The 25814-nt window shown below is 40.9% G+C and overlaps 1 protein-coding gene across 1 annotated transcript in view; it reads right to left on the bottom strand.

Annotated features, from left to right (window-relative positions):
* dgcr8 (DGCR8 microprocessor complex subunit) overlaps window positions 1-25814 on the bottom strand; it is a 49168-nt gene that overhangs the window by 6196 nt on the left and 17158 nt on the right. The window contains exons 7-12 of the mRNA XM_052032263.1: window positions 21556-21657; window positions 19533-19631; window positions 18708-18790; window positions 8280-8380; window positions 2901-3007; window positions 1553-1680 (exon numbers count right to left, since the gene is read on the bottom strand). Coding sequence (XP_051888223.1) covers window positions 1553-1680; window positions 2901-3007; window positions 8280-8380; window positions 18708-18790; window positions 19533-19631; window positions 21556-21657 — 620 coding nt within the window. The remainder of the gene's footprint in view (window positions 1-1552; window positions 1681-2900; window positions 3008-8279; window positions 8381-18707; window positions 18791-19532; window positions 19632-21555; window positions 21658-25814) is intronic.

Here is a 25814-nt window from a genome sequence, read left to right as displayed (position 1 = left end):
CACCCTTTGCTTTCTGCCAACCAGCCAATGCTCCACCCATTCTGTTATCCTACCTGTAATTCCATGACCTCTCATCTTATTAATCCTTATTAATGAGGCACCTTGTCGAACGCCTTTTGAAAGTCTAAATACACAACATCTACCGCCTCTCCCTTATCCACCCTACCTGTGATTTCTTCAAAAAACTCCAATAGGTTGGTCAGGCAGGATCTTCCCTTCACAAAAGCATGTTGGCTAGGACCTATCTTGCCTTGCACCTCCAGGTATTCCGTAACCCCATCCTTGAGGATAGATTCCAATAACTTTCCCACCACTGACGTCAGACTAATAGGTCTGTAATTTCCTTTATGCTGCCTCCCTCCTTTCTTATGCAGCAGAACTACATTTGTGACCCTCCAGTCCTCCGGAACCATGCTGGAATCTATCGATTCCTGGAAAATTATCACCAATGCCTCCACCATCTCTAAAGCCACCTCCTTCAGAACCTGGGGATGCACCTCATCCGGTCCGGGAGACTTATCAGTCTTTAGCCCATTTAGTTTTCCTAGCACCTTCTCTATAGTAATCCTAACTGAACTCAGTTCCATTTCATGAGACTCCTGACTAACCGGCACATTGCTGATGTCCTCCACGGTGAAGACCGATGCAAAATATTCATTCAATTCCTCTGCCATCTCTCTATCATCCATTATAATATCTCCTGCACCGTTATCAATTGGTCCTATATCAACCCGTCTCTCTCTTGTACTCCTTATATATTTAAAAAAACTCTTAGTATCCTTTCGAATGTTATCCGCCAACTTCCTTTCATAATTCATCTTTTCTTTCCTAATGACCTTCTTAGTTTCTCTCTGCAGGTTTTTAAAAGCTTCCCAGTCTTCTGTTTTCCCACTAATTTTTGCTTCTTTGTACGCCGCTCCTTTTGCTTTTATTTTAGCCTTCACCTCTCTCGTTATCCACATTTGTGCCTTTTTTCCCATTCAAAACCTTTTTTTCTTGGAATATATCTATCCTGCATTTTCCTTATTTCCTGTAGAAATTCCTTCCATTTCTCCTCCGCCGTCCCTCCAGCTAGCTTACTCTTCCAACCAATTTGGGCCAACTCTTCTCTCATACCATTGTAATTTCCTTTGTTCCACTGAAATATCGATACACCAGTTATCAGCTTCTCCTTCTCAAACTTGTAATCAACAGCTTCATGTGAGACCATTTGCCAAGCAGATTGAGCCAGTTCAAGCAGGCAAGCTCAGGACCACCTTCTCAGAGTCTATTCAGGAAGGGGAATGAATCTTGACCCTGCACCATTGCCCGCAGTCAATAAGCGAAAATATTTTAGTAAAAATCCCCATTTTAATTTTCTCTCAAGACACTTTCTCTCAATGAAAGCAGTGATAAGGACTGGAAAAATTGCGTCACGTTGAATATATTTTGTCACTCTGCTTTTTTAAATTACTCTTTCCCCCCACACTCCCCCCCCCCCACACCCCCACCAGAATGGAGAGGTTTACATCACGAACAAACATTACATTCATACCGTAACGCCACAATTTACCTGTTTGACCATTTTATTGCTTTCCCTGCCATACATGCGTAGTAGTGACCCCCAGTTCTTCACATGAGGATGTAATAATTGTAGGATTTTCTGAGATGCCAACTGCTTGCCAACTCGTTTGTTTTTACCTGAAAATTTTTACAATTTAAAAAATAACAGGTTGCAAAATAGAATTTATCCCCAGTCCCATTCTCCATCAGATAAAAGCCAAGTCAAGTCAGACAGGTGAACACACAAATGCAAACTTCAAGTTAAACCTCGGTATGAAGTACAAACGATCAAACTGGGAGTCAGAAATTGTAATCAACGTGTCAGTGAATAGACAGCACCCAATACAAATGAAGAAAACATGAATTCCCTAACGACAAATCAAAAATGCTGGAATATCTATTGGGTTTAATGGGAAGTTTAATTTGTGATTTAAACGGATGCACAGAATAGGAAATTGAAAGTGGCCTTCAAAATAATCCCACAGTATGATCCTACTTGCAAAACAAGGAACTGAAATCCATTAACATCATTGGGAGGCTGTTAAACAATGCATCCAAAAGCTTCCAGTTTTTGAATTTCTTAGCTTTTGCAATTTTTGATTCAAAGAAACTTTAATGAAATTTATCATGGGAGTGCAAATGTTCCATTGCATTTTGACATCAAATTCATAAAGTCTCAGTTAAAATAAAACTATATCAAAGAAAATTGTTCCAACAATGCTGCCACACAGTCTTTAATAAAACCCAAGGAAGAACTGTCTTTGCTCAGACAGCTACCTTACAAAAGTTTCAAAAGTTCTACCAATGCTGTTGTTTAGGTCAGGCGTGTGTTGATGAAGTCAAGCACTAAGGAGCCAATCAGTAAGAGTAGGACATTAGTCCCCTACTTACCTCCCCAACCCCATTGTGAAAGCAATGTTATGAGAAGAAGCAGTACTTTCTTCTCTACAGTCTTCCAATGGCTGATAACTGGAGCAATGCTTCAAGACCACAGTGCAGCTAATAATGACTTGGGCACCCATTATAAGATATCTTTATTAGTCACATGTAACACACAGTGAAATGCATCTTTGCGTAGACTGTTCTGGGGACAGCCCACAAGCGTTGCCACACTTCCGGCGCCAACATCTTCCTAACCCATTCGTCTTTGGAATGTAGGAGGAAACCGGAGCACCCGGAGGAAACTCACGGGGAGAACATACAAACTCCTTACAGACAGCAGTGGGAAGGACATGCATTTAATAAATATTTCAGTAATCACAATTATATGAAATCATCTGACAGTCTTAATGACTTTGTGGATGAACTATTACAGAATACCGGAGATAACAGAAAACAACACTCATTTCTATACTTACACCAGCCCCTCACTGTGTGTTTGCCACAGGTCATGACGTATTCACTCTTCTGGTTTTTACCAGGAATTACCTCAAACTTAATGGTTGTGTCGCCCATTCCATGATTTCTGAAAATTAAAATATTTTTAGTCTGTACTAAAGCATTGAGTCAAAACTGATTCTATAAGTTCAAACTAAGGAAAGTAAACACTCAATACACTCCAGTCATGGAAACACATGAAATCTGGATGAACAATGACCCTGCAAACAAAACATGAATTTATTCACCTCTTCCTCAATTCAGCAATACATAATGACATGAATTTTATTGTCCATTCTCTATTAATGGCACCTTTAACTTTGGAGTTTCCCACTCTAAAACATACATACATTTAAAACTGCCCTGTATTTAGACAGGAAGCATACATGGCCATGGGGTAGAAATTCTTCCTCAGCTTCATGCTGTAAATACCTGGTATGGCAGTGTATGGGTGTTGAACACTTCTACTGACATCAATAGAATAGAATTTCAGGAAACAAGTACAAAGTACCTACATGACTATATCTTATACTTAGGTGCACATCAGATCGAGGGCTAATTTCTAACTGTGGCATAATGCAGATTCAACAGTGCAGAGTGATTTGTGGAACTCCTAACATACACTGGAAATGCTCAAGAGAAGATTTTGTTTTAAAAATGGATGACACTTGAAAGGCACTAATTGAATGTACATTCCTAGTTTCACTGAGGACGTTAAGAGTCAAAATAATAATTCATACTAGATTCATGTGAATCAGAGATGGCAGATTCTCATCCTTAAAGTTTTTAAATTGCAAGTTTAGTGGCTTTCAAACATTTTCCCAGGGCCATTAAGTATATTGAATTTAATCTGAAATACAACTTGACATGGGAAAAGTACACAGAGTAGTGCCAGGTCATTGCAGCATCTGGATTTGAGCACTGGGTGAAATCCTACCAGAGTAGCTCTGGATCTCATTGCTGGAATGTGTACTGCTGTCATGCATGCAAGTGTCAACTTAAAAGCTCTTTGAAATGACTGCAGATTTTTTTTCCAAATATCAAGGAAATCCTAAACCTGCACAGCCACATTTTTCTATCCACATCTGGAAAGCATATATATAGTTCCATACCTGAATCAGATTAAAAATTCATACATTCTCTGAAACTCTCAGTCTCTTAAACTGGCTTTGTACTCACAAGACAGCTTTGAATTAGTTTTACTTCCGTGTTGAACACATCCTCTCTCAGACAGTTTCTCAGGATCAAGGATGATTTGCTTCCACTCCAGATTTAAAAAAAATAAATTCATTCAAGGGATGCGGGGCTTCGCAGGCTGAACCAGCATTTAATTGCCCATCCACAGTTGCCCTCAGGAAGGTGGTGGTGAGCTGCCTCCTTGAACCGCTGCAGTCTTGAGATGTGGGTGTACCCACAGTGCTGTGGGGAGAGAGTTGCAGGATTCTGACCCAGCGATGGTGAAGGAACGGTGATAGATTTTAAGTCAGGATGGTGTGCGGCTTGGAGGGTTACAAGATAGTGGTGTTCCCATGCTTTTGCTGTCCTTGTACTTCTAGCTGGTAGACGTTCTGGATTTGGAAGGTGCTGTCTAAGGAGTCTTGGTGGATCCCATGGTTGCTGATGGGCCTTGTGGTAACCACTGATTCTACCACAGGAAGGGTAGGTGGTACCGGGCAGGTGAAATGGATCTTCCTTCTGCTTTTTCTCCCCCCCCCCTCAGTCTTCCATGTGCTCTTGAAGGTTTGCAGTGCCTCCCTGAATTTTCCTCCACCTCCCCCACCCCCCAATCATGGTTTTTACCAGGAATTACCTCAGATTTAATGGTGGTGTCACCCATTCCATGATTTCTGAAAATTAACATATTTTTCGGCTATACTAAGGCATCGAGTCAGGAATTCCAACGAGGTGCTGAGAATACCAAATTTTTCCGTAAAGAGGCTTCGGGGACATCACTGATGTACTCTACCCACCTGGCAATCTCTTGCCATGGCAGGACTCGGATGCCTGCTTCGGAGCCTGGCGTCAGGCACAGAAACAATGTGGCATGCCCATTGGAGCAGGCAGAGCATAATTCGAACCTTGGTCCTGGGGCCGTTGCCTAGGAGAGCTGACTGACATTGGTGTGCTTATTCTGCCGACGGATTTGGAGGATTTTTACAGAGACAGCACTGAAGGTACCTCTCCAGTGCTTTGAGGTGCCTGTTATAGAAAGTGCACATCAGGAGCACAGGGATAGCTGCTACTTGGTAGATCATGCACTTGGGTCTTGTGGTCTTGATCTTCACTCATCCTCAGACAGCCAAAGATTGTACTGGCACATAAGAGGCAGTGGTAGCTTCATCAATGCCTGCCTTTGCTTGGAGGTGGCTTTCAGCTATCCTTATTTTCCAGGTTTTGTCATAAGCCTTCACTGTCAGGAAGTGGTTTGTGCAGCAGGGGTAAGAATGTCAACAACCTTTGATTTGCAGATGTTTAGTTAAGTATTCTCTTGTACATTTCAGTAAAAATGTAATAAAATAGTATCATTTACTATAGTAAAATAGTTTTAATTAGTTCAGCACAATTGTGGGCCAAAGGGCCTATTTCCTGTGTTGTGTTGCATGTTCTGGTACAAAAAATATTCAAATGCATAAGAAGGGCAGAGTACAAGTTTGTCCTTTTCCTCCTTTTTAATCGCACGCCCTCAAATTTTAATGTCTATAAAATCACCACACAAGCCAATTAGGTGTTCATCCCTAAACATGCTTACACTGCTTAGAGTCAGACAGCACAGAAAGAGGCCCTTCGGCCCAACTGGTCCATACCAACCAAATGCCCATCCAAGCTAGTCCCATTTGCTTGCATTTGATCCAGATCCTTCTAAACCTTTCCTGTCCATGTTGTTAATGAACCTGCCTCAACCACTTCCTCTGGCAGCTCATTCCATATACTGACCAACCTCTGTGTGAAAAAGTTGCCCCTCAGGTTCCTATTAAATTTCTCCCCTCTCCCCTTAAACCTATGTCCTTCAGTTCTTGATTCCCCAACCCTGGGAAAAAGACTGAGTGCATTCAGTCTATGCCCCTCATGAATTTGGACAACATGATGATATCACCCTTCATTCTCCTACACATCAACCTGCTCAACCTCTCTCCAGGATTCAGTCTCTCGATTCCTGGCAACATCTCCTCTACCCTCTTTCCAGCTTCATGGCATGTGCCCCAGAGCAGGGTGACTACAACTGAACACCATATTCCAAATGGAGCTTTGCTAATTCTTGTACAACTGCAACATCCCATAACCAACTTCTGTACCCAAGGCTCTGACTGATGAAGGCTAGCATGCCAAAAGCCACCTTCACCACCCTGTCTACCTGTGACGCCACTTTCAGGGAACCACGTACCTGAACTCCAAGGTCCTTCTGTTCTACAACACACCCCAGGGCCCTACCATTCACTGTGAAAGTCCTACCTTGAGTTGACTTTCCAAAATGCAACACCTTGCACATCCAAATTAAACTCCATTTGCCATTTCCCAGCCCATTTACCTAGCTGATCAAGATCCCACTGTAATTCTTGACAACCTCCTTTACTATCTACGACACTACCTATTTTAGTGTGATCTGTAAACTTACTAACCGTGCTTTGTACATTCTCATCCAATTTGTTGGTATAGATGGCAAACAGCAGTGGGCCCAGCACTGACCCCATGCACACCACCAGTCACAGGCCTCCACTCAGAAAAACAACCTTCCACTATTACTCTCTGCTTTCTATGGTCAAGCCAACTGAGACTACATTGAGATTTCTAAGCAAGAGTTGGAGATACCAGCACCAATCCTTGGGTAAGGTTTAAGAAGTGAGCTCTTTATTAACAAAAAGAATGCACAAAATTCAGAAACCCTTGCTGCATTGAAATGTAGATATAATTTCTGGAACGTACATTGATAGTTTGAATATTCTAGAGTTCAGACAGAGTTTGAATATTCTAAGTTGGCTAATAAACACTACCCACATAGTAATTACTATTTGTCTGTCTGTGGGATACTAAAAGTAAAAAAGGGACAGTTACTCCAACAGACCAGTCCTCAATTCTTTTCAACACATTAAAAACAGCAAAATGTTCAAAGAAAATTGTGATAAGAAAGGACTGACAAAAGAGATGGATTAGGAAAATAAGTTACAAAGGATGGGAAAGACATACTCCTGGTTTTATATTTTTCTGCTCCTTCATCAGTTCACATTCCACACACTTATCCTGATACAACAGAAATTCTAAACAGATTTGGTGCATGCTGACCAAGGTTTAATGTTGAAATTGTGTTTAAATTCCAAAGTGTTGGATTTTCTTTCAGGGAAGTTCTGCTTCTTTTGTTTAAGCATCTCTTCTGAGCAAGTATGATTATCCAAAAATATCCACACAGGAACTTCCACGAAATCCAGAAGAGGGCATCAAAGCATCACACATCGCAATAAGCAAAGTTCTGAACTCAAAGCAAAGAATAGAAAGAAACCAAACTTTTGCCAATTAGCATGGCTTTTTAGTTTTGGTCACTGAATATTCAGACTTCAAACAGTGAAAAATTGTAGAAGAATGCTATTCTAGAAACCTTTCTCCTTTTTGGATTTGGCAGCTCCCAAAAAGAATAGACACATTTCAATACCAATTTCCAATATTTCAGGACAAGCCTAAGCACTTTCAAAAGTGCTTCAATGTCACATTGCAGCTGATTTTTGCATCAGAAGCTCCTGTTAGTAGCAAAACCACAATCAGATATAGAGTTTTAATGATGCTGAATGAGGGATAATTACTATCCAGAACACAAGTGCTCCTTCTTCTGCAGATATGGAGGAATGAGGTTGTTTGTATCCACCTCACAGGACAGTTTAACATTAGTTTTGTAATCCACCAGATTGTCAATTTATATTTGTGTGGTCAAGTCCCTGAAGCACAACTTGAAAACACAACCTCTGACTCAAGGATTAATCCTACCAGGTCACAACTGACACTGCAAAGTTTATTAAAAGTAATGTGTAAAAAGTAATGAATTTTGTAACATTTATAAATTTATTTTACTTAACTGCAAAGATTTCCAATGTGCTACTTTGTTACATGTAATACTATTACTGTAATCTGAAAACATACCCAAAACATGTCTGTGGTTTAGATGTGATTGGTTGTAATAAATCAACGCAGCATTTTAGCATATTGGTCAATCATAAAACTACTTAGAATAAACTCTGAACTACACTGATGTTGCTCTTCACACAGAAGTGAAGAACTTGCAATACGAGGCCACAAAAGGTAAAAGCAACATTTCACCTGGAAAGGAAACATTGCGGTTCTCTCCAGATGACCATGCACACAATTTTATGGCTTACCTCTTAAGGCACTCATGGAGAATTTGATATGGTGACAACAGTCCAGCTTTATTTGTCAGTTCATAAACCCTCGAGTCCTCAATACTGATGTGGTTGAAGTACTATAATGAAATGAAATTCACATTAATAATACACAAAACAGAGCCTTGCTTGTTTGCATTCACTTTGAGCTGTGCTTTGAATATCAGCTAATACTAATAGTCCATTGTTCAGTTAAGGTGCAACATCAAGCACTGACACTAGATGGCAGTGACTAACTATATCAAGAGAGCAAAAAAAATTGATCAAAAAAGCAAATCAAGTTCAATGTTGGGGAGACAAGGTAAAAAGAGAACAGTGCAAAAAAAAAGGGACAAAAGGTTGAGGGTTGTACAGGGCAAATTGTATGGCGTGTAAAGGAGCTACTCCCACGAGCTGTGCAGCTTTCTCAGCAAGTCTCCAGCTCATCGTCTTAGCCAAGACATCTGCTACACAATGAGCCAAAAGGATGGATTTGCCAATTAACGTTCTGTGTACCACTGAGCCAGTTAGCCTAGGTTCAATTCTGGTTTGTTCTGTGAAAGGTGATTTCAGCAATCAACACTACTTCGACCTCAATATTCCAATGTCCAAGGACAAAAAGGAAGGAAAAATCTGCAGGGTTCCTACTCAACAGCTATCTAATGACCTCCGCTGGGAAGTGGGCATTTATGGATGGTGGCTGAGGAAAGACACTGTGATCTTGCCCCCTCATGTTCAAGTAGATTGCTGTCCAGCTGAATGACTTCTTGGGTGAAGCATTCAAGGCTTCCAAAGCATGTCAGCCAACATTTCAAGAAAAGGAGGATGACAAAATATAATTCGTAACCGGCCACGTTAAATTGGCAGCCAAAAGACATGATCTGCTGGTGTAAAGCAAAGGTTTTATAATTTCAAAAGATTAATTATATCTAAATTCACTCTTCCTTATTGGCATAAGAACCATTATATACATCAGCTAATAATATAAAAAGTAATGAATAAAATGCCACTTAGAGTTCATTTGTGAAGCAATAGAAACTTTATGCTTACGCACCAATGTATGGCAGCATTTAAATCAAAATTATCAATGCACCTTCATATTAAGGGATGGGGAACACAACTGATTCACTGTTCACCATTGCCACGTACATGCTGTTTGAACCCACATACTTTCAAGTCAAATGTCCCAATCTGGATGACAAGATGAATCCCACAGACACACAACAGCTTCACTCCATTTTTATTCAAGGGGAGAGCTGAGGACAAAAGATCAAAGGAAAAAAAAAGGCACACAACTACCTCCATTTATTTTAGGAGCTTAATAGATATTTCATGACATTTAGTAAATGCTGAGTATTAACAGAAGAGTTAGGAGGAGGAGGAAGTTGCAAGACTGATGTACTTACAGAGAAAGCTGCAGAGGAAGCCAAGATTATTTGGCTTGAATAAGAACACCAAAGGGCACAGGCTGATATTTAGGGATGGAGGACATTTGAGAGGTTGCGGGAGGCTGAACGATGAAGTAATTTATAAAAAGAGGACTTTTCATTCAAACATTCTTCTTCCAAGAACTGAAGCAAGCTTTTCAACAATTTTGAATTTTCAGGACCTAGTTGTCAACCTTAGCCTCAGTCAACTTCATCTTTACAAAGCAAATGCTAACTTATAAACTCACAGAACCATGTAGCATGAAAATAGACCCTTCAGCCCACTGTGTCTATGCTGGCTATCAAATGTCTATCTGTAGTAAAACCATTTACCAGCCTTCCATTATGTGGCCATTTAAGTGCTCAGCTAAATATTTTTTAGTAGTATGAGAAAACCTGCCTCCATCATCCCCCAAGACAGTGTGTTCCTAGTTTCAACCACACTCTAGGTTAAAAAAATTCCTCAAATCCGTTCTAAATCTCCAATCACTGACTATAAGTCTATGCTTGCCAGTTACAGACACTTCTGCTAAGGGGGAGGAAGTATCTTGCTATCTCGTCTATCCATACCATTCCTAACTTTATATACAAGAGTCAGGTCCCCCCTTAGTCTTCTCCACTGAAAAACCCAGCCTCTCTCCTCATATACTGGAGGTGAAACATTCCATCCCAGGTAACATCCTCATGAATCGCCTCTGCACACTTTCCAGTGCAATCATGTCCTTCCTAAAGTGTGCTGACCATAACTATGCAAAGTACTCCATCTGTGGCCAAACTAATGTTTTATGTAGTTGTACCATTACCTCCCTGCTCTTATATTCTATGCCCTAACAAATGAAGGGAAGTATCCAAAAAACCTTAATGACCTTTATCTAGAGGTATTCTGCCTTCCAAGGATCCTGGACATGCATACCCAGGTCAATAAACAGCAAAGGTACCAGCTCCAATGCTAGTGGTACATGACCGGTCACCGACTTCCAATTGCAAAAACAGCCCTTGACCGTCATCCTCTGCCTATCATAATGTCAATTTCAGAAACAATTTGTCAACATGGCCTCTTATTTTCTGGTCAGCTTTCCACGTTGGACCTTCTCCAAAGCCTCACTGAAGTTCATGCAGATTTAATTTAACTACTGTTACAAACTTGATTACTATTGGTGAATGTCCCTTTATATAGAGCATAGTGGTGTGTGTGTGTTGGTGTGGTTATGACAACAGGACATAATGACATTTTTGAAGCAGTCAGTCGGGGGGAGGGGAGGGGAGGGGTAGGGGGAGACCAGCCTACTAGTTTCTCTATCAATGGATGAGAAACAACAACTGTGCCTATCACTACAATCCACGTACGGATTTTTGGAGTAATCCGGTGGAGTCCACTTTGTCGTTAACCTGCAGAGGGAAACAGGTATTTGTGTGGACGGCCACATCTCGGATGCTTTTCAGGGTGGCAGATACTTCGGAACAAAGCAGTGGAGTTCACTTTGTTGTTGACCTGTAGAAGGAAACAGGTATTTGTGTGGATAGCCACGATTCGAGAGCCTTTTGGGGTGAGGAAGATGCAGTGGAGTGGTCACTGCTGAGTAAACACTGAGGTGTCGTTTGGGTTCCATCGTGGAACATTTGGATTTCGTAATTACGCTCTATTTTCTCTCTACATCTACGTTTTGTCTTCAGTCAATGGTGGTTTTACAGAAGCCTTTGCTCACGTTTCACCTTACGGCTTGCTGAACTGAAGTTTAAGAACTATTCCTGGACTTGGAGTTTGGGAATTTGCCACACACACACACGACGAGTTTAGTTTATGGGGTTAATGTTTAAGATTCAACATTTTTACTTTTATTTTTCTTATTATCATAAGCAGTTATTAATAAAGTAGTTTTAAACACTTGTACATGACTCGGAGTGTTTCTTTTGTTGCTGGTTCGTAACACTACCCTCATTAACACACTTAGTAACCTCTTTGTAAAATACAATCAACTTAGTCAGCAGGATCTCCCCTTATTAATGTCAACCTGACTATCCTTGATTAATACGTCTCTTCTAGTGCAGATTAATCCTGTTCCTCAATTTTTTTCAATAATTAGATTCATTGGCCTGCAATTACCTGGCTTATCCCTTAAATAAAAGTATCACATTTGCCATCCTCTTGTCATCTGGCACTTCTTCCAAGGACAAAGATTTGAAAACTTCTGCCTGAGCTCCAGCAATCTCCTCCCTTGTATCCCAGAGTGCCATGGGAGGCATCTCAATAAGCTCGAGGGATTTTTTCCCTCCAACTTTAAGCACCTCGAATAACTTCCTCCTTTTCAATAACCTGTCTAGAAATCTACTGTCCCACCTAAATTCTCCAGCTGCAAAGTCCTTCTCCATAGTGAATGCAGATGAGAAGTGATCATTTGACATCTCAACAACCCCCTCTGACTCCACACAAGGGTCGTAGAACCATGCAACATGTAAATAGACCTGGTTAACCTCTTGTCCTTCAACTTTGGGATTTTCCTTATTCTTACTTGCCAGTACTACTTTGTGTTCCCTCTTTGTCCTCCTAATTATGTGAAGTACCCTTGCCTGCACTTTCTATATTGTTGTTGGACTCTCCTTTTTTCGAGTTCTCCACACCTGTCATTAGCTCCCTTTTTGCCTCTTTGGTCAATCCTCGATATCCCGTGCATTCAGGATTTCTTGGACTTGTTGCTTTATCTCTTACAGGAACATGTTGGCCAAGTACTCTCATTATTTTTGTGCCTCATTTTAAACAGCAAATACTATCAAAAAACATGAACAATGAAACAAAGATTTAAAAAAACTTGAACAATGAAACAAAGATTAAAAAAAACTTGGTTGAACACCAAACTTTTTTCTGAAGTTTTTACTAATTTGTCATACTTCAAAATAGTTATATTTGTAATGTAGACATAAGGAAATTACATGAAAAACTTCAGAAGCCCAGAAAATATTAACACCATCTTTCATTCCAAAAATGAACAGTAAATCTCTGGTGGAATTACAAAGAGATTTCTCCCAGCTGTGCAGCTGTACTGAGCAACTCACTGAGGTCTGCATTACTGGAGTTGGAATCCTTCAGGGAAGTTTTGTATTAATTAATAAATGCATAAAGGTCAGCAGATGTTACCAGTTTCTTTCTAAGCTCTGCTAAGTGTGTTTTGATAATTCTGTGGTTATTATTTTCAGTGAGTAACCGTTTAGTTCCTCGGGGTCGAGGATGACTTGCTGCCACTCCAGCTTTGTGGGTTCTCAGGTGGCTGATAAAGCCAAGTGCAGGAACTGCAGACTCTTCTACAAATGGAAGCTGATGGGATAGGTGGGTAGTTTGTAAACTGCAGCACTCCTTCTGAGGCTCACAATACCGTGGTGAAGACTCCTTCACCAAATTTGAGTAATTGTGATTGAGGGATCATGGATATTGTGTCAAGGAGGATTTGGGCACATCTTTTCCTCTGTTTACCTGGTGATCTCTTCCCATAACACATCTTCCCTTGAGCATGCCCAAAAGGAACAAACTGGCCATAATTAGGGCCTTAATATTGGCGATGTTGGCCCAAGAGAAGACATCAGCATTGGCTCATGTATTCTTCCAGTGTTAAAAATTTTAAAAACTGCATTTGTTGGAAGAAACATAGGAAGGTCTTCAATCTGAAACGTCAACTATTTCACATTCGACAATTGCTGCCTGACCCATTTTTTTTCCTTTTGTTTCAGACACTGATGTTGGTTCACATCCTCCCAATGAAGTTGGAGGATGCTGCAGAGATAGGATTGGTGGTATCTTTCAAGTGTCTACCTTTGGAGATAGTCCAATCTCACAAGCATTTATGAGGGCAGGGAACACTGCTGCCTGGTAGATCATAAGTCTGAAGCCTTTATCTTCAAATACCCTTTTCTTTGATTAGGGAGTGTGTGAAAGTGATGGTAAATTTCATTATCAACATCCACCTTTGCTGAGAGGTGGCATCCAAGATATGGGAAGTGGTCTACATTCACCTTCACTGGCAGAGGGCAGTGTACAGGTTGGTCTTGCGGATGTTGAGCTCAAGGCCCATCCGCTCATATGCTTCAGTGAACAAAGTTGTGTGTGACTTGGGGAGCTCAGCCTCAAGAGTACATGCAAGCAAAAGGATCATTTGCACACTGCAGCTCAACTAATGAGTTCAGACGGTTTTGGTTCTGGAGTGTAGTTGCTATATGGTTTCCCACTGCTCTTCAACTGTTAGCTCCACTCCCACAGCAGGTCTGTTGTATGGGGGGGGGGGGGGGAGGGGGGGAAGAGCGGGGGGAGAGGCATGGGGAAGAAGTGTGAAGCGAGAAAGATTGAAGAGTATTGGGGCAATAACTGTCATGCTTGACACTGGTATTCTCTCAATTGGCTGTGTTGTAGATCATTGCTTCCATACAGTCATATAAGAGTGATGAATTTCCATGGATCATTAAATGTGGGGAGTGCAATCTGCAGCCTCTTCTAATTGATGAGGTCTTTACTAAGATGGAAAAAAGCCAGTGGCTGATGCTACTCCCTGTATTTTTCTTGGAGTTGTCACATGAAGATCATGCCCACTCCATGGACCAGACGGCGGCAGCAGGTAAAGGCAGAGACAGCGGCGTTTGCTTCACGATTAACCCTTCGTGGTGCACAGACACCGTGGTTCTGTCTCAGTCCTGCTCCTCCAATCTGGAATATCTGGCCATCCCATGCCCGCACTTTGGCAAGTCCGATCACCTAGCCGTACTTCTACTCCCGACATATAGGCAGACACTGAAGACAGCAGCACCATTGGTGAGGACCACAGAGGTACGGTCAAGGGAGGCAGAGGAGCCTTTACAGGACTGCTATGAATCAATGGACTGGACCATATTCATCATCGGATCTAAATGAATACGCCACAGCTGCCACCGAATGCATTAAGACCTGTGTGGAAGTGTGTGCGCCTTCCCAAACCAGAAGCCCTGGATGAACCAGGAGATCGGTGGTGTTCAAAACTGGCGATCCAGAACCCTAGAAGAAATCCACGTATGACCTACGGAAGGCTATTGTGAGAGCGAAAAGGTAATTCCGAGTGAAGCTAGAGACGCAATCGGATGCACGACAGCCGTGGGAAGGTTTGCATGCCATTACTTCCTACAAGGTGTTGGATCCGGTTATTTTTGAATCCACAGGTTCTTTCAGGAGTCCAGGAATGAGTTAAAAACAACTTGGTGCTTCACAAAGTTTTATTGGAAAAGTTTAAAACAAAGAAACAGTCACAGAGCACATGGCACTAGCTTTGATGAGCCGAGACAAAGGGAACAAGAAAGATGAGCTCGGGCTGGGGGTGAAGAGAGCAAGGGAGAGATTAACAAAAAGCGACACCTTTTATACCTGAGATAAGAGATGCTTTTTAGCTAACAATAGTCCAATCAGGAAACCTATTAGATACTTGTGGCCAAACCAACCAATGAAAAAACCACATTCACCTGATGGACGAACCAATAAGCTAGCAAGTGGCCATTCCTTGTGCAGCCACTTGAGGTGTATTAAACACTATACATGTTAAAAAGCTAATTAAAACAGTCAAATCCAACAAAGGCAAAACCTAACAGCATAAATGGCAGCAAAGCTTCACTCCTTGATGAGTTCAATGCCTTTTATGCACACTTTGAAAGGGAGAATAACACTACACCTGTGCGAATCCTCACAACATCTGGTGACCCCGTGATCTGTCTTGGAGGCCAACGTCAGAACATCCTTCAAGAGGGTGAACCCTCGAAAGGTGTCATACCCCGATGGTGTACCTGGCAGGGTACTGAAAATCTGTGCCGACCAACTGGCTGGAGTGTTCAAGAATATCTTCAACCTCTCACTGCTGCAGTCAGAGGTTCCCACCTGCTTCAAAAGGGCATCAATCATACCGGTGCCCAAGAAGAGCAGGGCGAGCTGCCTCAATGACCGTCACCCAGTAAGCACTCACATCTACTGTGATGAAGTGCTTTGAGAGGTTGGTCATGGCTACAATTAACTCCTGCCTAATCAAGGACCTGGATCTGCTGCAATTTGCCAACTGCCACAACAGATCTACAGCAGATGCAATCTCACTGGCTCTTCACTCAGCTTTGGAGCACCTAGACAACAGCAATACATACTGTTGCTGTTTATCGATTACAGCTCAGCGTTAACACCATCATCCCCTCAGTACTAATCAACAAGCTTCAAAACCTGGGCCTCTGTACCTCCCTCTGTAACTGGATCCTTGACTTCCTTATCAGGAGACCACAGTCAGTGCGGATCGGTAATAACATCCCCTCCTTGCTGACAATCAACACAGGCGCACCTCAAGGATGTGTGCTTAGCCCACCGCTCTACTCTCTCTATGCTCATGACTGTGTGGCTAGGCACAGCTCAAACACCATCTATAAATTCGCCGATGACACCACTGTTGTTGGCAGAATCTCAGTCGGCAACAAGGAGGTGTACAGGAGTGAGATAGATCAGATGGTTGAGTGGTGTCGCAACAAAAATGTCACACTCAATGTCAGCAAGACCAAGGAATTGTAGACTTCAGGAAGGAGAAGTTGGGAGAACACACACCAGTCCTCATTGAGGGGTCAGCGGTGGAAAGGGTGAGCAGCTTCAAGTTCCTGGGCATCAACATCTCAGAGGATCTATTCCGGGCCCAACACATTGATGCAAGCATGAAGGTGGCACACCAGTGGCTCTACTTCATTAGGAGTTTGAGGAGATTTGGTATGTCACCTAAGACTCTTGCAAGTTTCTGTGGATGTACGGTGGAGAGCATTCTGACTGGTTACATCACTGCCTGGTATGTAGGTTCCAATATGCAGGATTGAAAGAGGCTGCAGGGGGTTGTAGACTCAGCCAGCTCCATCACGGGCACAACCCTCCCCACCAATGAGGACATCTTTAAGAGATGGTGCCTCAAGAAGGCAGCATCCATCATTAAGGACCCTCACCACCTGGGACACACCCTCTTCTCACTACTACCATCAGTGAGGAGGTACAAGGGCCTGAAGCCCCACACTCAACATTTCAGGAACAGCTTATTACCCTCCGAAATCAAATTTCTGAAAGGTCCGTGAACACTACCTCATTATTCATCCTTTGCGCTTTTTTTTATTGGTATAGTAATTTTTACGCCCTGCACCGTACTGCTGCCGCAAAACAAAAAATTTCACGACATATGTCAGTGATAATAAACCTGATTTTGATTCCACTCACGACAGACAGAGTGCCCACTCTGCATTTGGGGAGCAGCTAAGGAGCAGAAAACAGGCAAGGAGCACCTTGGTGACAACCTTTCCCGTGGCACACAGCAGGGAGACCTCTCTATAGTTACCATAGTCACACTTGTCTCTCTTCCTTGAAGATGTACACGATTATAGGTCACACATACAAACTGTTTATATAGATGCTACAATCTGCAGATTGTCATTAGGAACGAGAATTATACTTGTTTCACCACTTACAGCCTTTTTTCTCTATTTAAAGAGCTACACGAGCCAACAACTACAGGACTTGGGATACTTCCAAGAAAGAAAATAATGTACAACATTACACAATGATATGCTGCAAAATATTAAATGTTGCTTGGCTTTGAAGCGGAGAGTAACCTGTGTTTATCTACATGGTTCAAATAAAAATCAGGCAGTTCAACAAATTTTTTTTTAATTTGCCCAGGATTCTAATGCTTCTACAGGATGCTAAAAACGTAATGCATGTTCTTTGAGAATTAAGGATTTCTCAATTTGAAGATGAGATTTTAAAAGTGAACAAAATTTTGAAACAAGACTATTTTAAAATATATGGAAAGAAACAAACAAATGCAGTAAAATATACTAATGGGACAGCTAATCATACATCAAGTGAAATAACAATTAATAAATTGTAGATAATTAAAGAACGGTGAATTTTTAAAACTAAGTGCATATGTTACTTAATAAAGTAACAGCTCATGGCATTAGGGCAGCTAGCAGGGATAGAGAATGGGCTAACCAAGGGAAAACAGAATGAGGATATATAGGTCATGTTCACATTGGCAACATGCAACTACTGGGCTGCCACAAGAATCAGCCTTGGGATTTCAACTAATTATAAACTATATTAATGACTTGGATGAAAGGACTGAGTATACTGTACCAAATTTGCTGACGATACAAAGATAGATGGGAAAGCAAGCTGCTAATACACATAATCAAGGATAATAGAAAGGGTGAGAGGGCAAAAAAAATTAGCACAGCACAATGTCGGGAAACGTGAAATTATCCACTTTGGTGGGAAGAACATGATGGTTTAGATGGAATCCACAGAACAAAGAGGAACCTGTGTACGTGAAGCCAAGCATATTAGTGAGTAATTAGGAAGGCAAATAGAATATTAACCTTTATTGAAAAGGCAATGGGGTTTTAAAGAAAGGACGTCTTGTAATATTGGTAACCTCGGATGCTCTACACAATTTTGAATTCCCTATTTCAGGAGAGATATTTACATTGAAGGCAATTTGGAGAATGTTCACTGTTGGTTGGTTTCTGGGATGAAGGGTTGTCTCATGAGGAAAAGGATGAGCCTACACTCACTGGAATTGAGAAGAATGAGTGGTGATCTTACTGAAACACAAGGCTCAAAGGGTGCGTGTTAGAACTAGGGGGCACAGTCTCAGAATAAGAGGTCATCAATTTAAGACTGTGATAGGGAGAATTTCCTCCGAGGATTGGGAATTAATGGCATTCTCTACCCCAGTGAACTGTGGAAGGCTGACACTGACAGATTTTTGGACCATTGGGAATCAAGGGTTATAGGGAACAAGTAGCAAAATGGAATTGAGGCCAAGAACAGATCAGCCACAATCTTGTTGAATGGCAGAGCACTCTCAAGGGATTGCATGGCCTACTCCCATTTCTTACGTTATACTTTTATGATCATTGATTGAGTAGCAGAGAATGCAAATAGAAAAACAGACAAAACAAAATGAGAATTAAAGTAATTAGTATTTACCTCAAGTTCATCACTGTCTTTGGGCTTCTCATCAGAGGTCTGTTTGATAAAGTCAGGAATGAGGATTTCCAGTGTAGCTCGGGCTGGCAAAGTTAAAGAATATATGAAATGTAGAAATTATGCACAATGGCTTAAAACCACACCCCATAAACAAAAACCTGTTCACTTTCTACAAATAACACGACAACAATACTCTAACTGGAATTGTACATAGACAAGAAATGTACAAACAAAATTAAATTTCAAAATTCCAGTACAGTTGAAGAGGAATGTTTTGAACTAAAGAATGTAAATTTAGGCCAGTGAATTCATTTACATAATGTTTCTCTGGAAAGAGCTTGTATCCTCCAAGGATGAAAGCCCTGAACGATCACAGCATAGGAGGAGGCCATTCAGTCTGTCAGGTCCATAATGGCTCCATGTAAACAGAATCCATCTAGTCCCAATTACCCACATTTCCTTAACTGTCTTCCAATTCTTTCCTTTCAGATATTACAGTAAAACTCTAATAATCTGTCATCTGAAAATCCCGATGGTTCAGCACCTGGCCCACCAGGTAATGTGTCCCCCCCTCACTGGATGCTCTCCATGAAACTTACCGGGTTCACAGGAGAATTTATTATACTATCATAAAAAACTAATTATGAGTGTATGAGGAAGTAATATGACTAACTCTTATTACTTATTAGTCTCAAAAATCTACCAATCCAGCATCACCAAACCCAATTACTGAGGTTTTACTACAGCTAGCTCTTTCTGAGCACTACAATTGAATCTGCCTCCACTCTTGCCACTGGCAGTTAAATTATAATGAACAATCATTACCAGCTTTATTCTTTGCAAGTTTTTTGCTACTGGCAGTTCCTGTACCATAGGTGACTCCATCGATAACAACTGAGGCTCCAAAAGGGTCACTTGGATTTTCTGAAATAAATGCAAGACTTTAAAGTTAAAAGATATAGATGAACAAAATAACTTTCTGTACTAGTTTAAAGTTGCAGGTTTAAATTAGTCTTATTTTAATAACTGCAGTAAAATTGCTAATTTTATTTGGAAATAATCAGGGCTGGTTATTTACAGTAAACAATAGACAAACCACTTAAGGCACAACCAATTGAAACCATTGGTACAATTTAAATCTCAGAAAGGCAACATACAGGCTTGTGGGGTGGAACACCCATAGTTGTATGGCAGAGCAATTTAAACAGCCTAGGTCAGGTACACAGTTGTTTTAACGTGCTTTTAGAAGATGTTGGCAAAGTTGCATTTATTGCTTATCCCAGGTTGGCTTCACAATTGACCAACTTGTTACTACTTACATCCTGGGCTGGATCTCCTAAAGTGCCAGTTGCAAACTTTTATTACAATTACTTACAGTCATTATGTGTGTAATTCTCTCCTTGTTGTCCTTGTCAAGCTACCAATGGGAGCTCAGCAAAGACAGTGTTCTCCCAGTAAAGACTACAAGACCACTCTGTGCGTAATGACATCCTCTCCACGCAAGTTTCAGTCTGAATTACGAGGAATTTGGAGTAAGCATTTTTAAAAGTCAACAATAAATAAAGTGCCTCTACAATTAATTGATAGGTTTTAAATCACAAGGTAGGTAAACTTAAAAATGCCTTGGGCTACAACTGGAACAATCCACTCCCACATCAGACCAAATGGCTAATTCCTACACTACTGGTTTTCAAAGTGGATCTTTTGACAATGTTCAGGATTTTCAAGGGACATTCTAGAGTGGAAATAGAAATAAAAACATACACTTTTTTAAAATTATAAACAGTTATTGTTTTTAAATAATTACTTTAAGATACAAAAAACTTTTACTACTCAGACTGAAAAATTATATTGTTTCAAGTGTCTAACTAAGTTAATTCACCCCATCCCTGTTCCTGTGGTCTCACCAAGATAAAAGCCATCCCATGTTATTCCCAAGAACCCACTGAGCCATCCCTCCTCCTGTTCCTAAGGTGTCACTAAGCCAGGCATCCCCAGGGTCTCATTGACACACAGCACTCCAACAGCGGAGATGCCTTGACTCTTGTCAACACTGCTCAGATCACTGGTAAAAGTGGCCATCTGCCAATGCAAGGGCCAGAAGATTCAGCTCAGACACTGAGCTCTATGGACCCACTGGATAAACAGGAGGTCACCCAAAAGATGGCCAAGTTCTAGCCCCTGAATATTCTCAAATAACATGGATTTTTATGACAATGCCTTAATTGAGTCAGCTCTGTGACATCAATCCATAAATTACCAAATTTAAGGAATTCAATTTCATAACAAGCTATGTGGATCTTGATATTCACTCTCAGTAGTTAATCCAATAACAGAATCAAGGCACTAATCCAAGGCACAAGTTTCATGTTACCATCTCTGTGAATGGATGGACAATGCCACGAAGACACAGACCATTCACCACCCATCAAGCTTCCTTGTTCCCATGTTCATCCCTAAGTTGCAAATCAAGGCTGCAAGCACTGTTGAAACTGAAAAGCACCTCTTTTAATGCTGCACATTCATTTAACGGCAACACTTGTGCATGAATGCACAAATGTAAACCCAAATAAAATCTATTTTGTTCACATTTTTCATGTGTCTAAAATTATTTTCTGACACTCCTACCAGATCACGAGTCAAATGAAGTAGTCCTTATTAAAATAAGTATTCATTGTACTATTTATATATGTCAGGACCAAAACTGAAAAATTCCAATGGAGAAGGTGTTCCCAATACAGCATTTGAGTGTAATTTTCTGCCCTCTTCAGAGACAAATGGAGCATAAAGCTTTTGTGTTTTTAAATATTTAAATATTTTAAAAACACACTCATGAAAAGAAACTTACCACATTCAAAAAAATTGTAAACAGGGCGAACTTTTAGGACCCGTTGCATATATTCGTGCAGTATACAAACTTCTGATTTCCCATTTGGATTAATGACAAACTCTGACAAAGAAATTACAGAATATTAAATCAAAAACTTCAGTCACAAGCACTTTCAAGCCCTTGTGAATTGTGTTCAGAATACTAAATAATAGCATTTCATTAAATGCAATACAATATCCAGATTAAGTACCGCCACTAAATTAATCATTTATCCCTTCTGAAATAAATCAGACTTGATGATAAATGCCTCGTACTTGCTCAATCAAATTTTCATTAAATGGTCAACCCAGTAACGATGATTAATGCAATATATAAATACATACAGAACTACTTTCTAAAATTTTTTTTAAATGGTTCATTATCCATTATACAATCTGTCTATTTAATAACTCAAATTTCCTGCATCGCTCAAGGTCATTCTATACACCTTTTATATTCTAGATCACAGCTTTTCTTGCTTTGTAATTATATGGAATTATAGTGAAGCACCAGTCAATAAGACAAAAATGAATACTGTGGTGCAGCTAGAGGATAATCAATAACTAAGTTATGCACCGTACAGGTCAATGTTAAGGCCAGCTTCATATTACAAAGTGCAATTTTGTCCATTATACCACAACAAATAAGGATACAGGCAACCCCTGCATTATAGCCGTTCAGGTTACAGTAATTCGCTCTTACAAAAATTTATAAAAAACTTGAGATATGGAAGAAAATTTGCTCTCACTGAATTTGTGTGGGGAAAAAAGTAAATAACTCAACCTATCTGCAGATGATACAGCTGCATATTATACAGGTGACCCCCCCCCCCCTTAATGAAGCTGTACAGTAAGAGATCTCCCAGAGGTAGAGTGCCTATAGTTTTAGATCTGGTGAGAAGTCAAACAAAGTATTAGAATTCAAGGGCCAGGAACACTGAGCAATCTCGGGGAAACCAAGTTGAGGCAGAAACTGAATGGGAGTGGAAATGAGTAGTTGGTGGAAGCGCAGCCTAGAGCATTTGGGTGGAATTTGTGTATGATAACACGTATAGAACTGGGGATAGAGGTAGCAAGGGTTAACTTCAAGCTAAGTGTAATGGGAAGATGACCAAATGGAGGATTATGAGAGTGGCATATAAATTCTCTAGAGCTTCAACTTTGGAGCTGAAGATAATTTTGATCGACAGGAGTGAGTTGGGTGGGACAATTGGCCTCTGCTTACTTCGTTATGTTATATATTTAATTATCCGATTTGGTGTACAATAAAGAAATGCCACTTGAAGACTTCAAAAACTAGATATACAACAAGCAGTAAAATCAATGTAAACCATGACTACATGCTTGTAGAAAAGCAGCAAAACTGAAATATTAACCAACTTCAAAAGGAAAATAAGAAGTCATTACAATTACAGAAGTAAAATTGAAGTATCAATCCTAGGTCACCACAGACATTGAATTTTCAATTAAAATATAAAGATTACTTTTTTATTTCTCAGCAATAATGGAATTTAATACCTCAATAGCTTCTGGGTAAGAGAAGGTTTAAAGACCATTTAACATCATCCTTCAATGGAAATAACTTTGCCTTATCAGGTACCGTATACTCTTATCAGCTACTTTCAAACACCTTCAATACGATAATTCCAAGCAAACTCATCACCAAACTCCGAGACATGGGACTCAACACCCCCCTCTGCAAATGGATCCTTGATTTCCTGACCAACAGACTGCAATCAGCAAGGATAGGCAGCAACACCTCTGCCACGGTTATTCTCAGCGCTGGTGCCCCACAAGGCTGCGTCCTCAACCTCCTACTCCACTCCCTATACACTCGTGACTGCATGGCCAGATTCTGCTCTAACTTCATCTACAAGTTTGCAGATGATACCACCGTAGTGGGCTGTACCTCAAATAATGAGTCGGAGTACAGGAAGAAGATAGAGAGCTTAGTGACATGGTGTCAGGACAAAAACCTTTCCCTCAATGCCAGCAAAACAAAAGAGCTGGTCATTGACTTTAGGAAGGGGGGGCAGTGGACATGCTCCTGTCTACATCAACAGTGCTGTGGTCAAGAGGGTTGAGAGCTTCAATTTCCTAGGAGTGAACATCACCAGTAGCCTGCCCTGGTTCAACCACATAGATGGCATGGCCAAGAAAGTTCACCAACACCTCTACTTCCTCAGAAGGCTAACCTGTCAACCCTCACTAATTTTTATCGATGCACCATAGAAAGCATCCATCACGGCTTGGTATGGCAACTGCTCTGCCCGGGGCTGCAAGAAACTGCTCAGCACATCACAGAAACCAACCTCCCTTCTATGGACTCTGTCTACACTTCTCACTGCCTTGGTAAGATAAGATAAAGAAGCCAGCGTAATCAAAGACCCCACCCACCTGGGACATTCTCTTTTCCCTTCTCCCATCAGACAGAAGACACAAAAGCCTGCAAGCACGTACCACCAGGCTCAAGGACAGCTTCTATCCTGCTGTTATAAGACTATTGAACGGTTCCCTGGTACGATAATATGGACTCTACCTCAATCTACCTCGTTATGACCTTGCACCTTATTGTCTACCTGCACTGCACTTTCTCTAGCTGTTACACTTTATTCTGCATTCTGTATTGTTTTCCCTTGTACTACCTCAATGCACTATGTAATGAATTGATCTGTATGAATGGTATGCAAGACATGTTTTTCACTGTACCTTGGTACATGGGACAATAATAAACCAATTCCAATCAGAAATGTCAAAGGAATAAACTTCCCACAGGTCAAAGGGGGGCAAGGAGGAGGAGGGTTAACATCACTGGAACAACAATCAATCTGCTGGAGGAAGTTGACAGCAACTCAACATCGGGAGTGGGGGGGTGGGGGTGAATTGTTGATGCTTTGGTCAAAACCCTGCACATTTTGTGTATGTAACTTACTGGTAGATAAGGAACCAAATGATTTAACATAGTTGGAGAATCTGAGATGGGACTTGATAAAATGGTTGATACATAAAATTTGGTTTATGGAATCAAAGCAAAATATTAGCATGAATTTAGAAATGGTGAACAAATATAAAAAGTTTGAATAAAATGGTCTTTCGGGATGGAGTTCTTCAAAATTCAATGTTTGGCCCTCATCTATTTATAATCTATATAATTAAGACAAACACAACAGGAATTGTATTTTACAGGAGAGCGATTAAGAGGGGTAGAGAGTTGGAGAGGGACTGCAGACCTGCAAAGGGAGAGCTGGGGAGGTAGGGGGTCAAATCAGGGAAAAAAAAATTGAGACAGGGATAGGTGGAGGACATCAAATGGAAGATTGGGAGGTTTATTGGGTAGGAACTGATCCAAGGGGAAAAAAAAACTACCTGGAGGTAGATGGGCTCCTCAGTCGTGCACACAGCAGCCCAGGTAAGATTGGGTCCGTGAACTAAAGGTGGTCGTGGACCTCAATTCTTGAGTTCGGTGAAACATCCTTGGCCCTAGTATGCATGGTAGAATTTTGGATAAATGACACCAAACAATTCTCTAAGATGTTTGACATCAATTAGCATATCAGATGCTTCCTTGCACAAGCACATAATGCAATCGGGAAGCAAGAGCAGCAGTTTTGGTCTACAGTCTTCTGCTCCAACCACAACAATCTGGACACCTCTCAAGTCTCGTCCTGAGAGGTGGCGAGAAGAGAGGTGAATGAGTCACAAGTCACTGTATTTGAAATTGCCCATTTAGAACCAAGATGAGAAGTTTTTCCACGCAGAAGGGTGTGAATCTTTGGTATTTGCTATTCCAAATGGGTGCAGATTATCACTCTACAAGTATATTCATGAATTTGATACATTGGGCATTAATAAGAAGTTATGAGAATGGGGAGGGCAGGGCAGGGCACTGCTGAATTTCCATCAACACCAGAATAGTGCAGAAAAATGTTTCTTGGACAATGGTAATGTGAAAACAGAAGGAACACTTCAGCAGAGAGGAATAAAAATTCTGCAATCCAAGTATTACACAAAGGCAGAAATAAAATCAGAAGGATGCCATCAACTCCAGGTAATTCCTGCTCACTTCTGACCAGAAGAATAGAGCTTTACAAGTAAATACACAAAAAGCGCCAAAATTTTGAGCTCATACAGCACCAGTATCAGTTTTGACTACAAAAATGATTCCCTGTTGTTGCCATTCCTGCAGCAGTTAAACACAAGACTCATCTTTTCAGTATGTGAAAATCAAACAGCAGGCCA

Source organism: Pristis pectinata, chromosome 17 (genome assembly GCF_009764475.1).
Source record: "Pristis pectinata isolate sPriPec2 chromosome 17, sPriPec2.1.pri, whole genome shotgun sequence".
Taxonomy (NCBI): Eukaryota; Metazoa; Chordata; class Chondrichthyes; order Rhinopristiformes; family Pristidae; genus Pristis; species Pristis pectinata.
The sequence above is the reverse complement of the archived record's forward strand: the minus strand, read 5'-3'. Positions and strand labels throughout refer to the sequence as shown.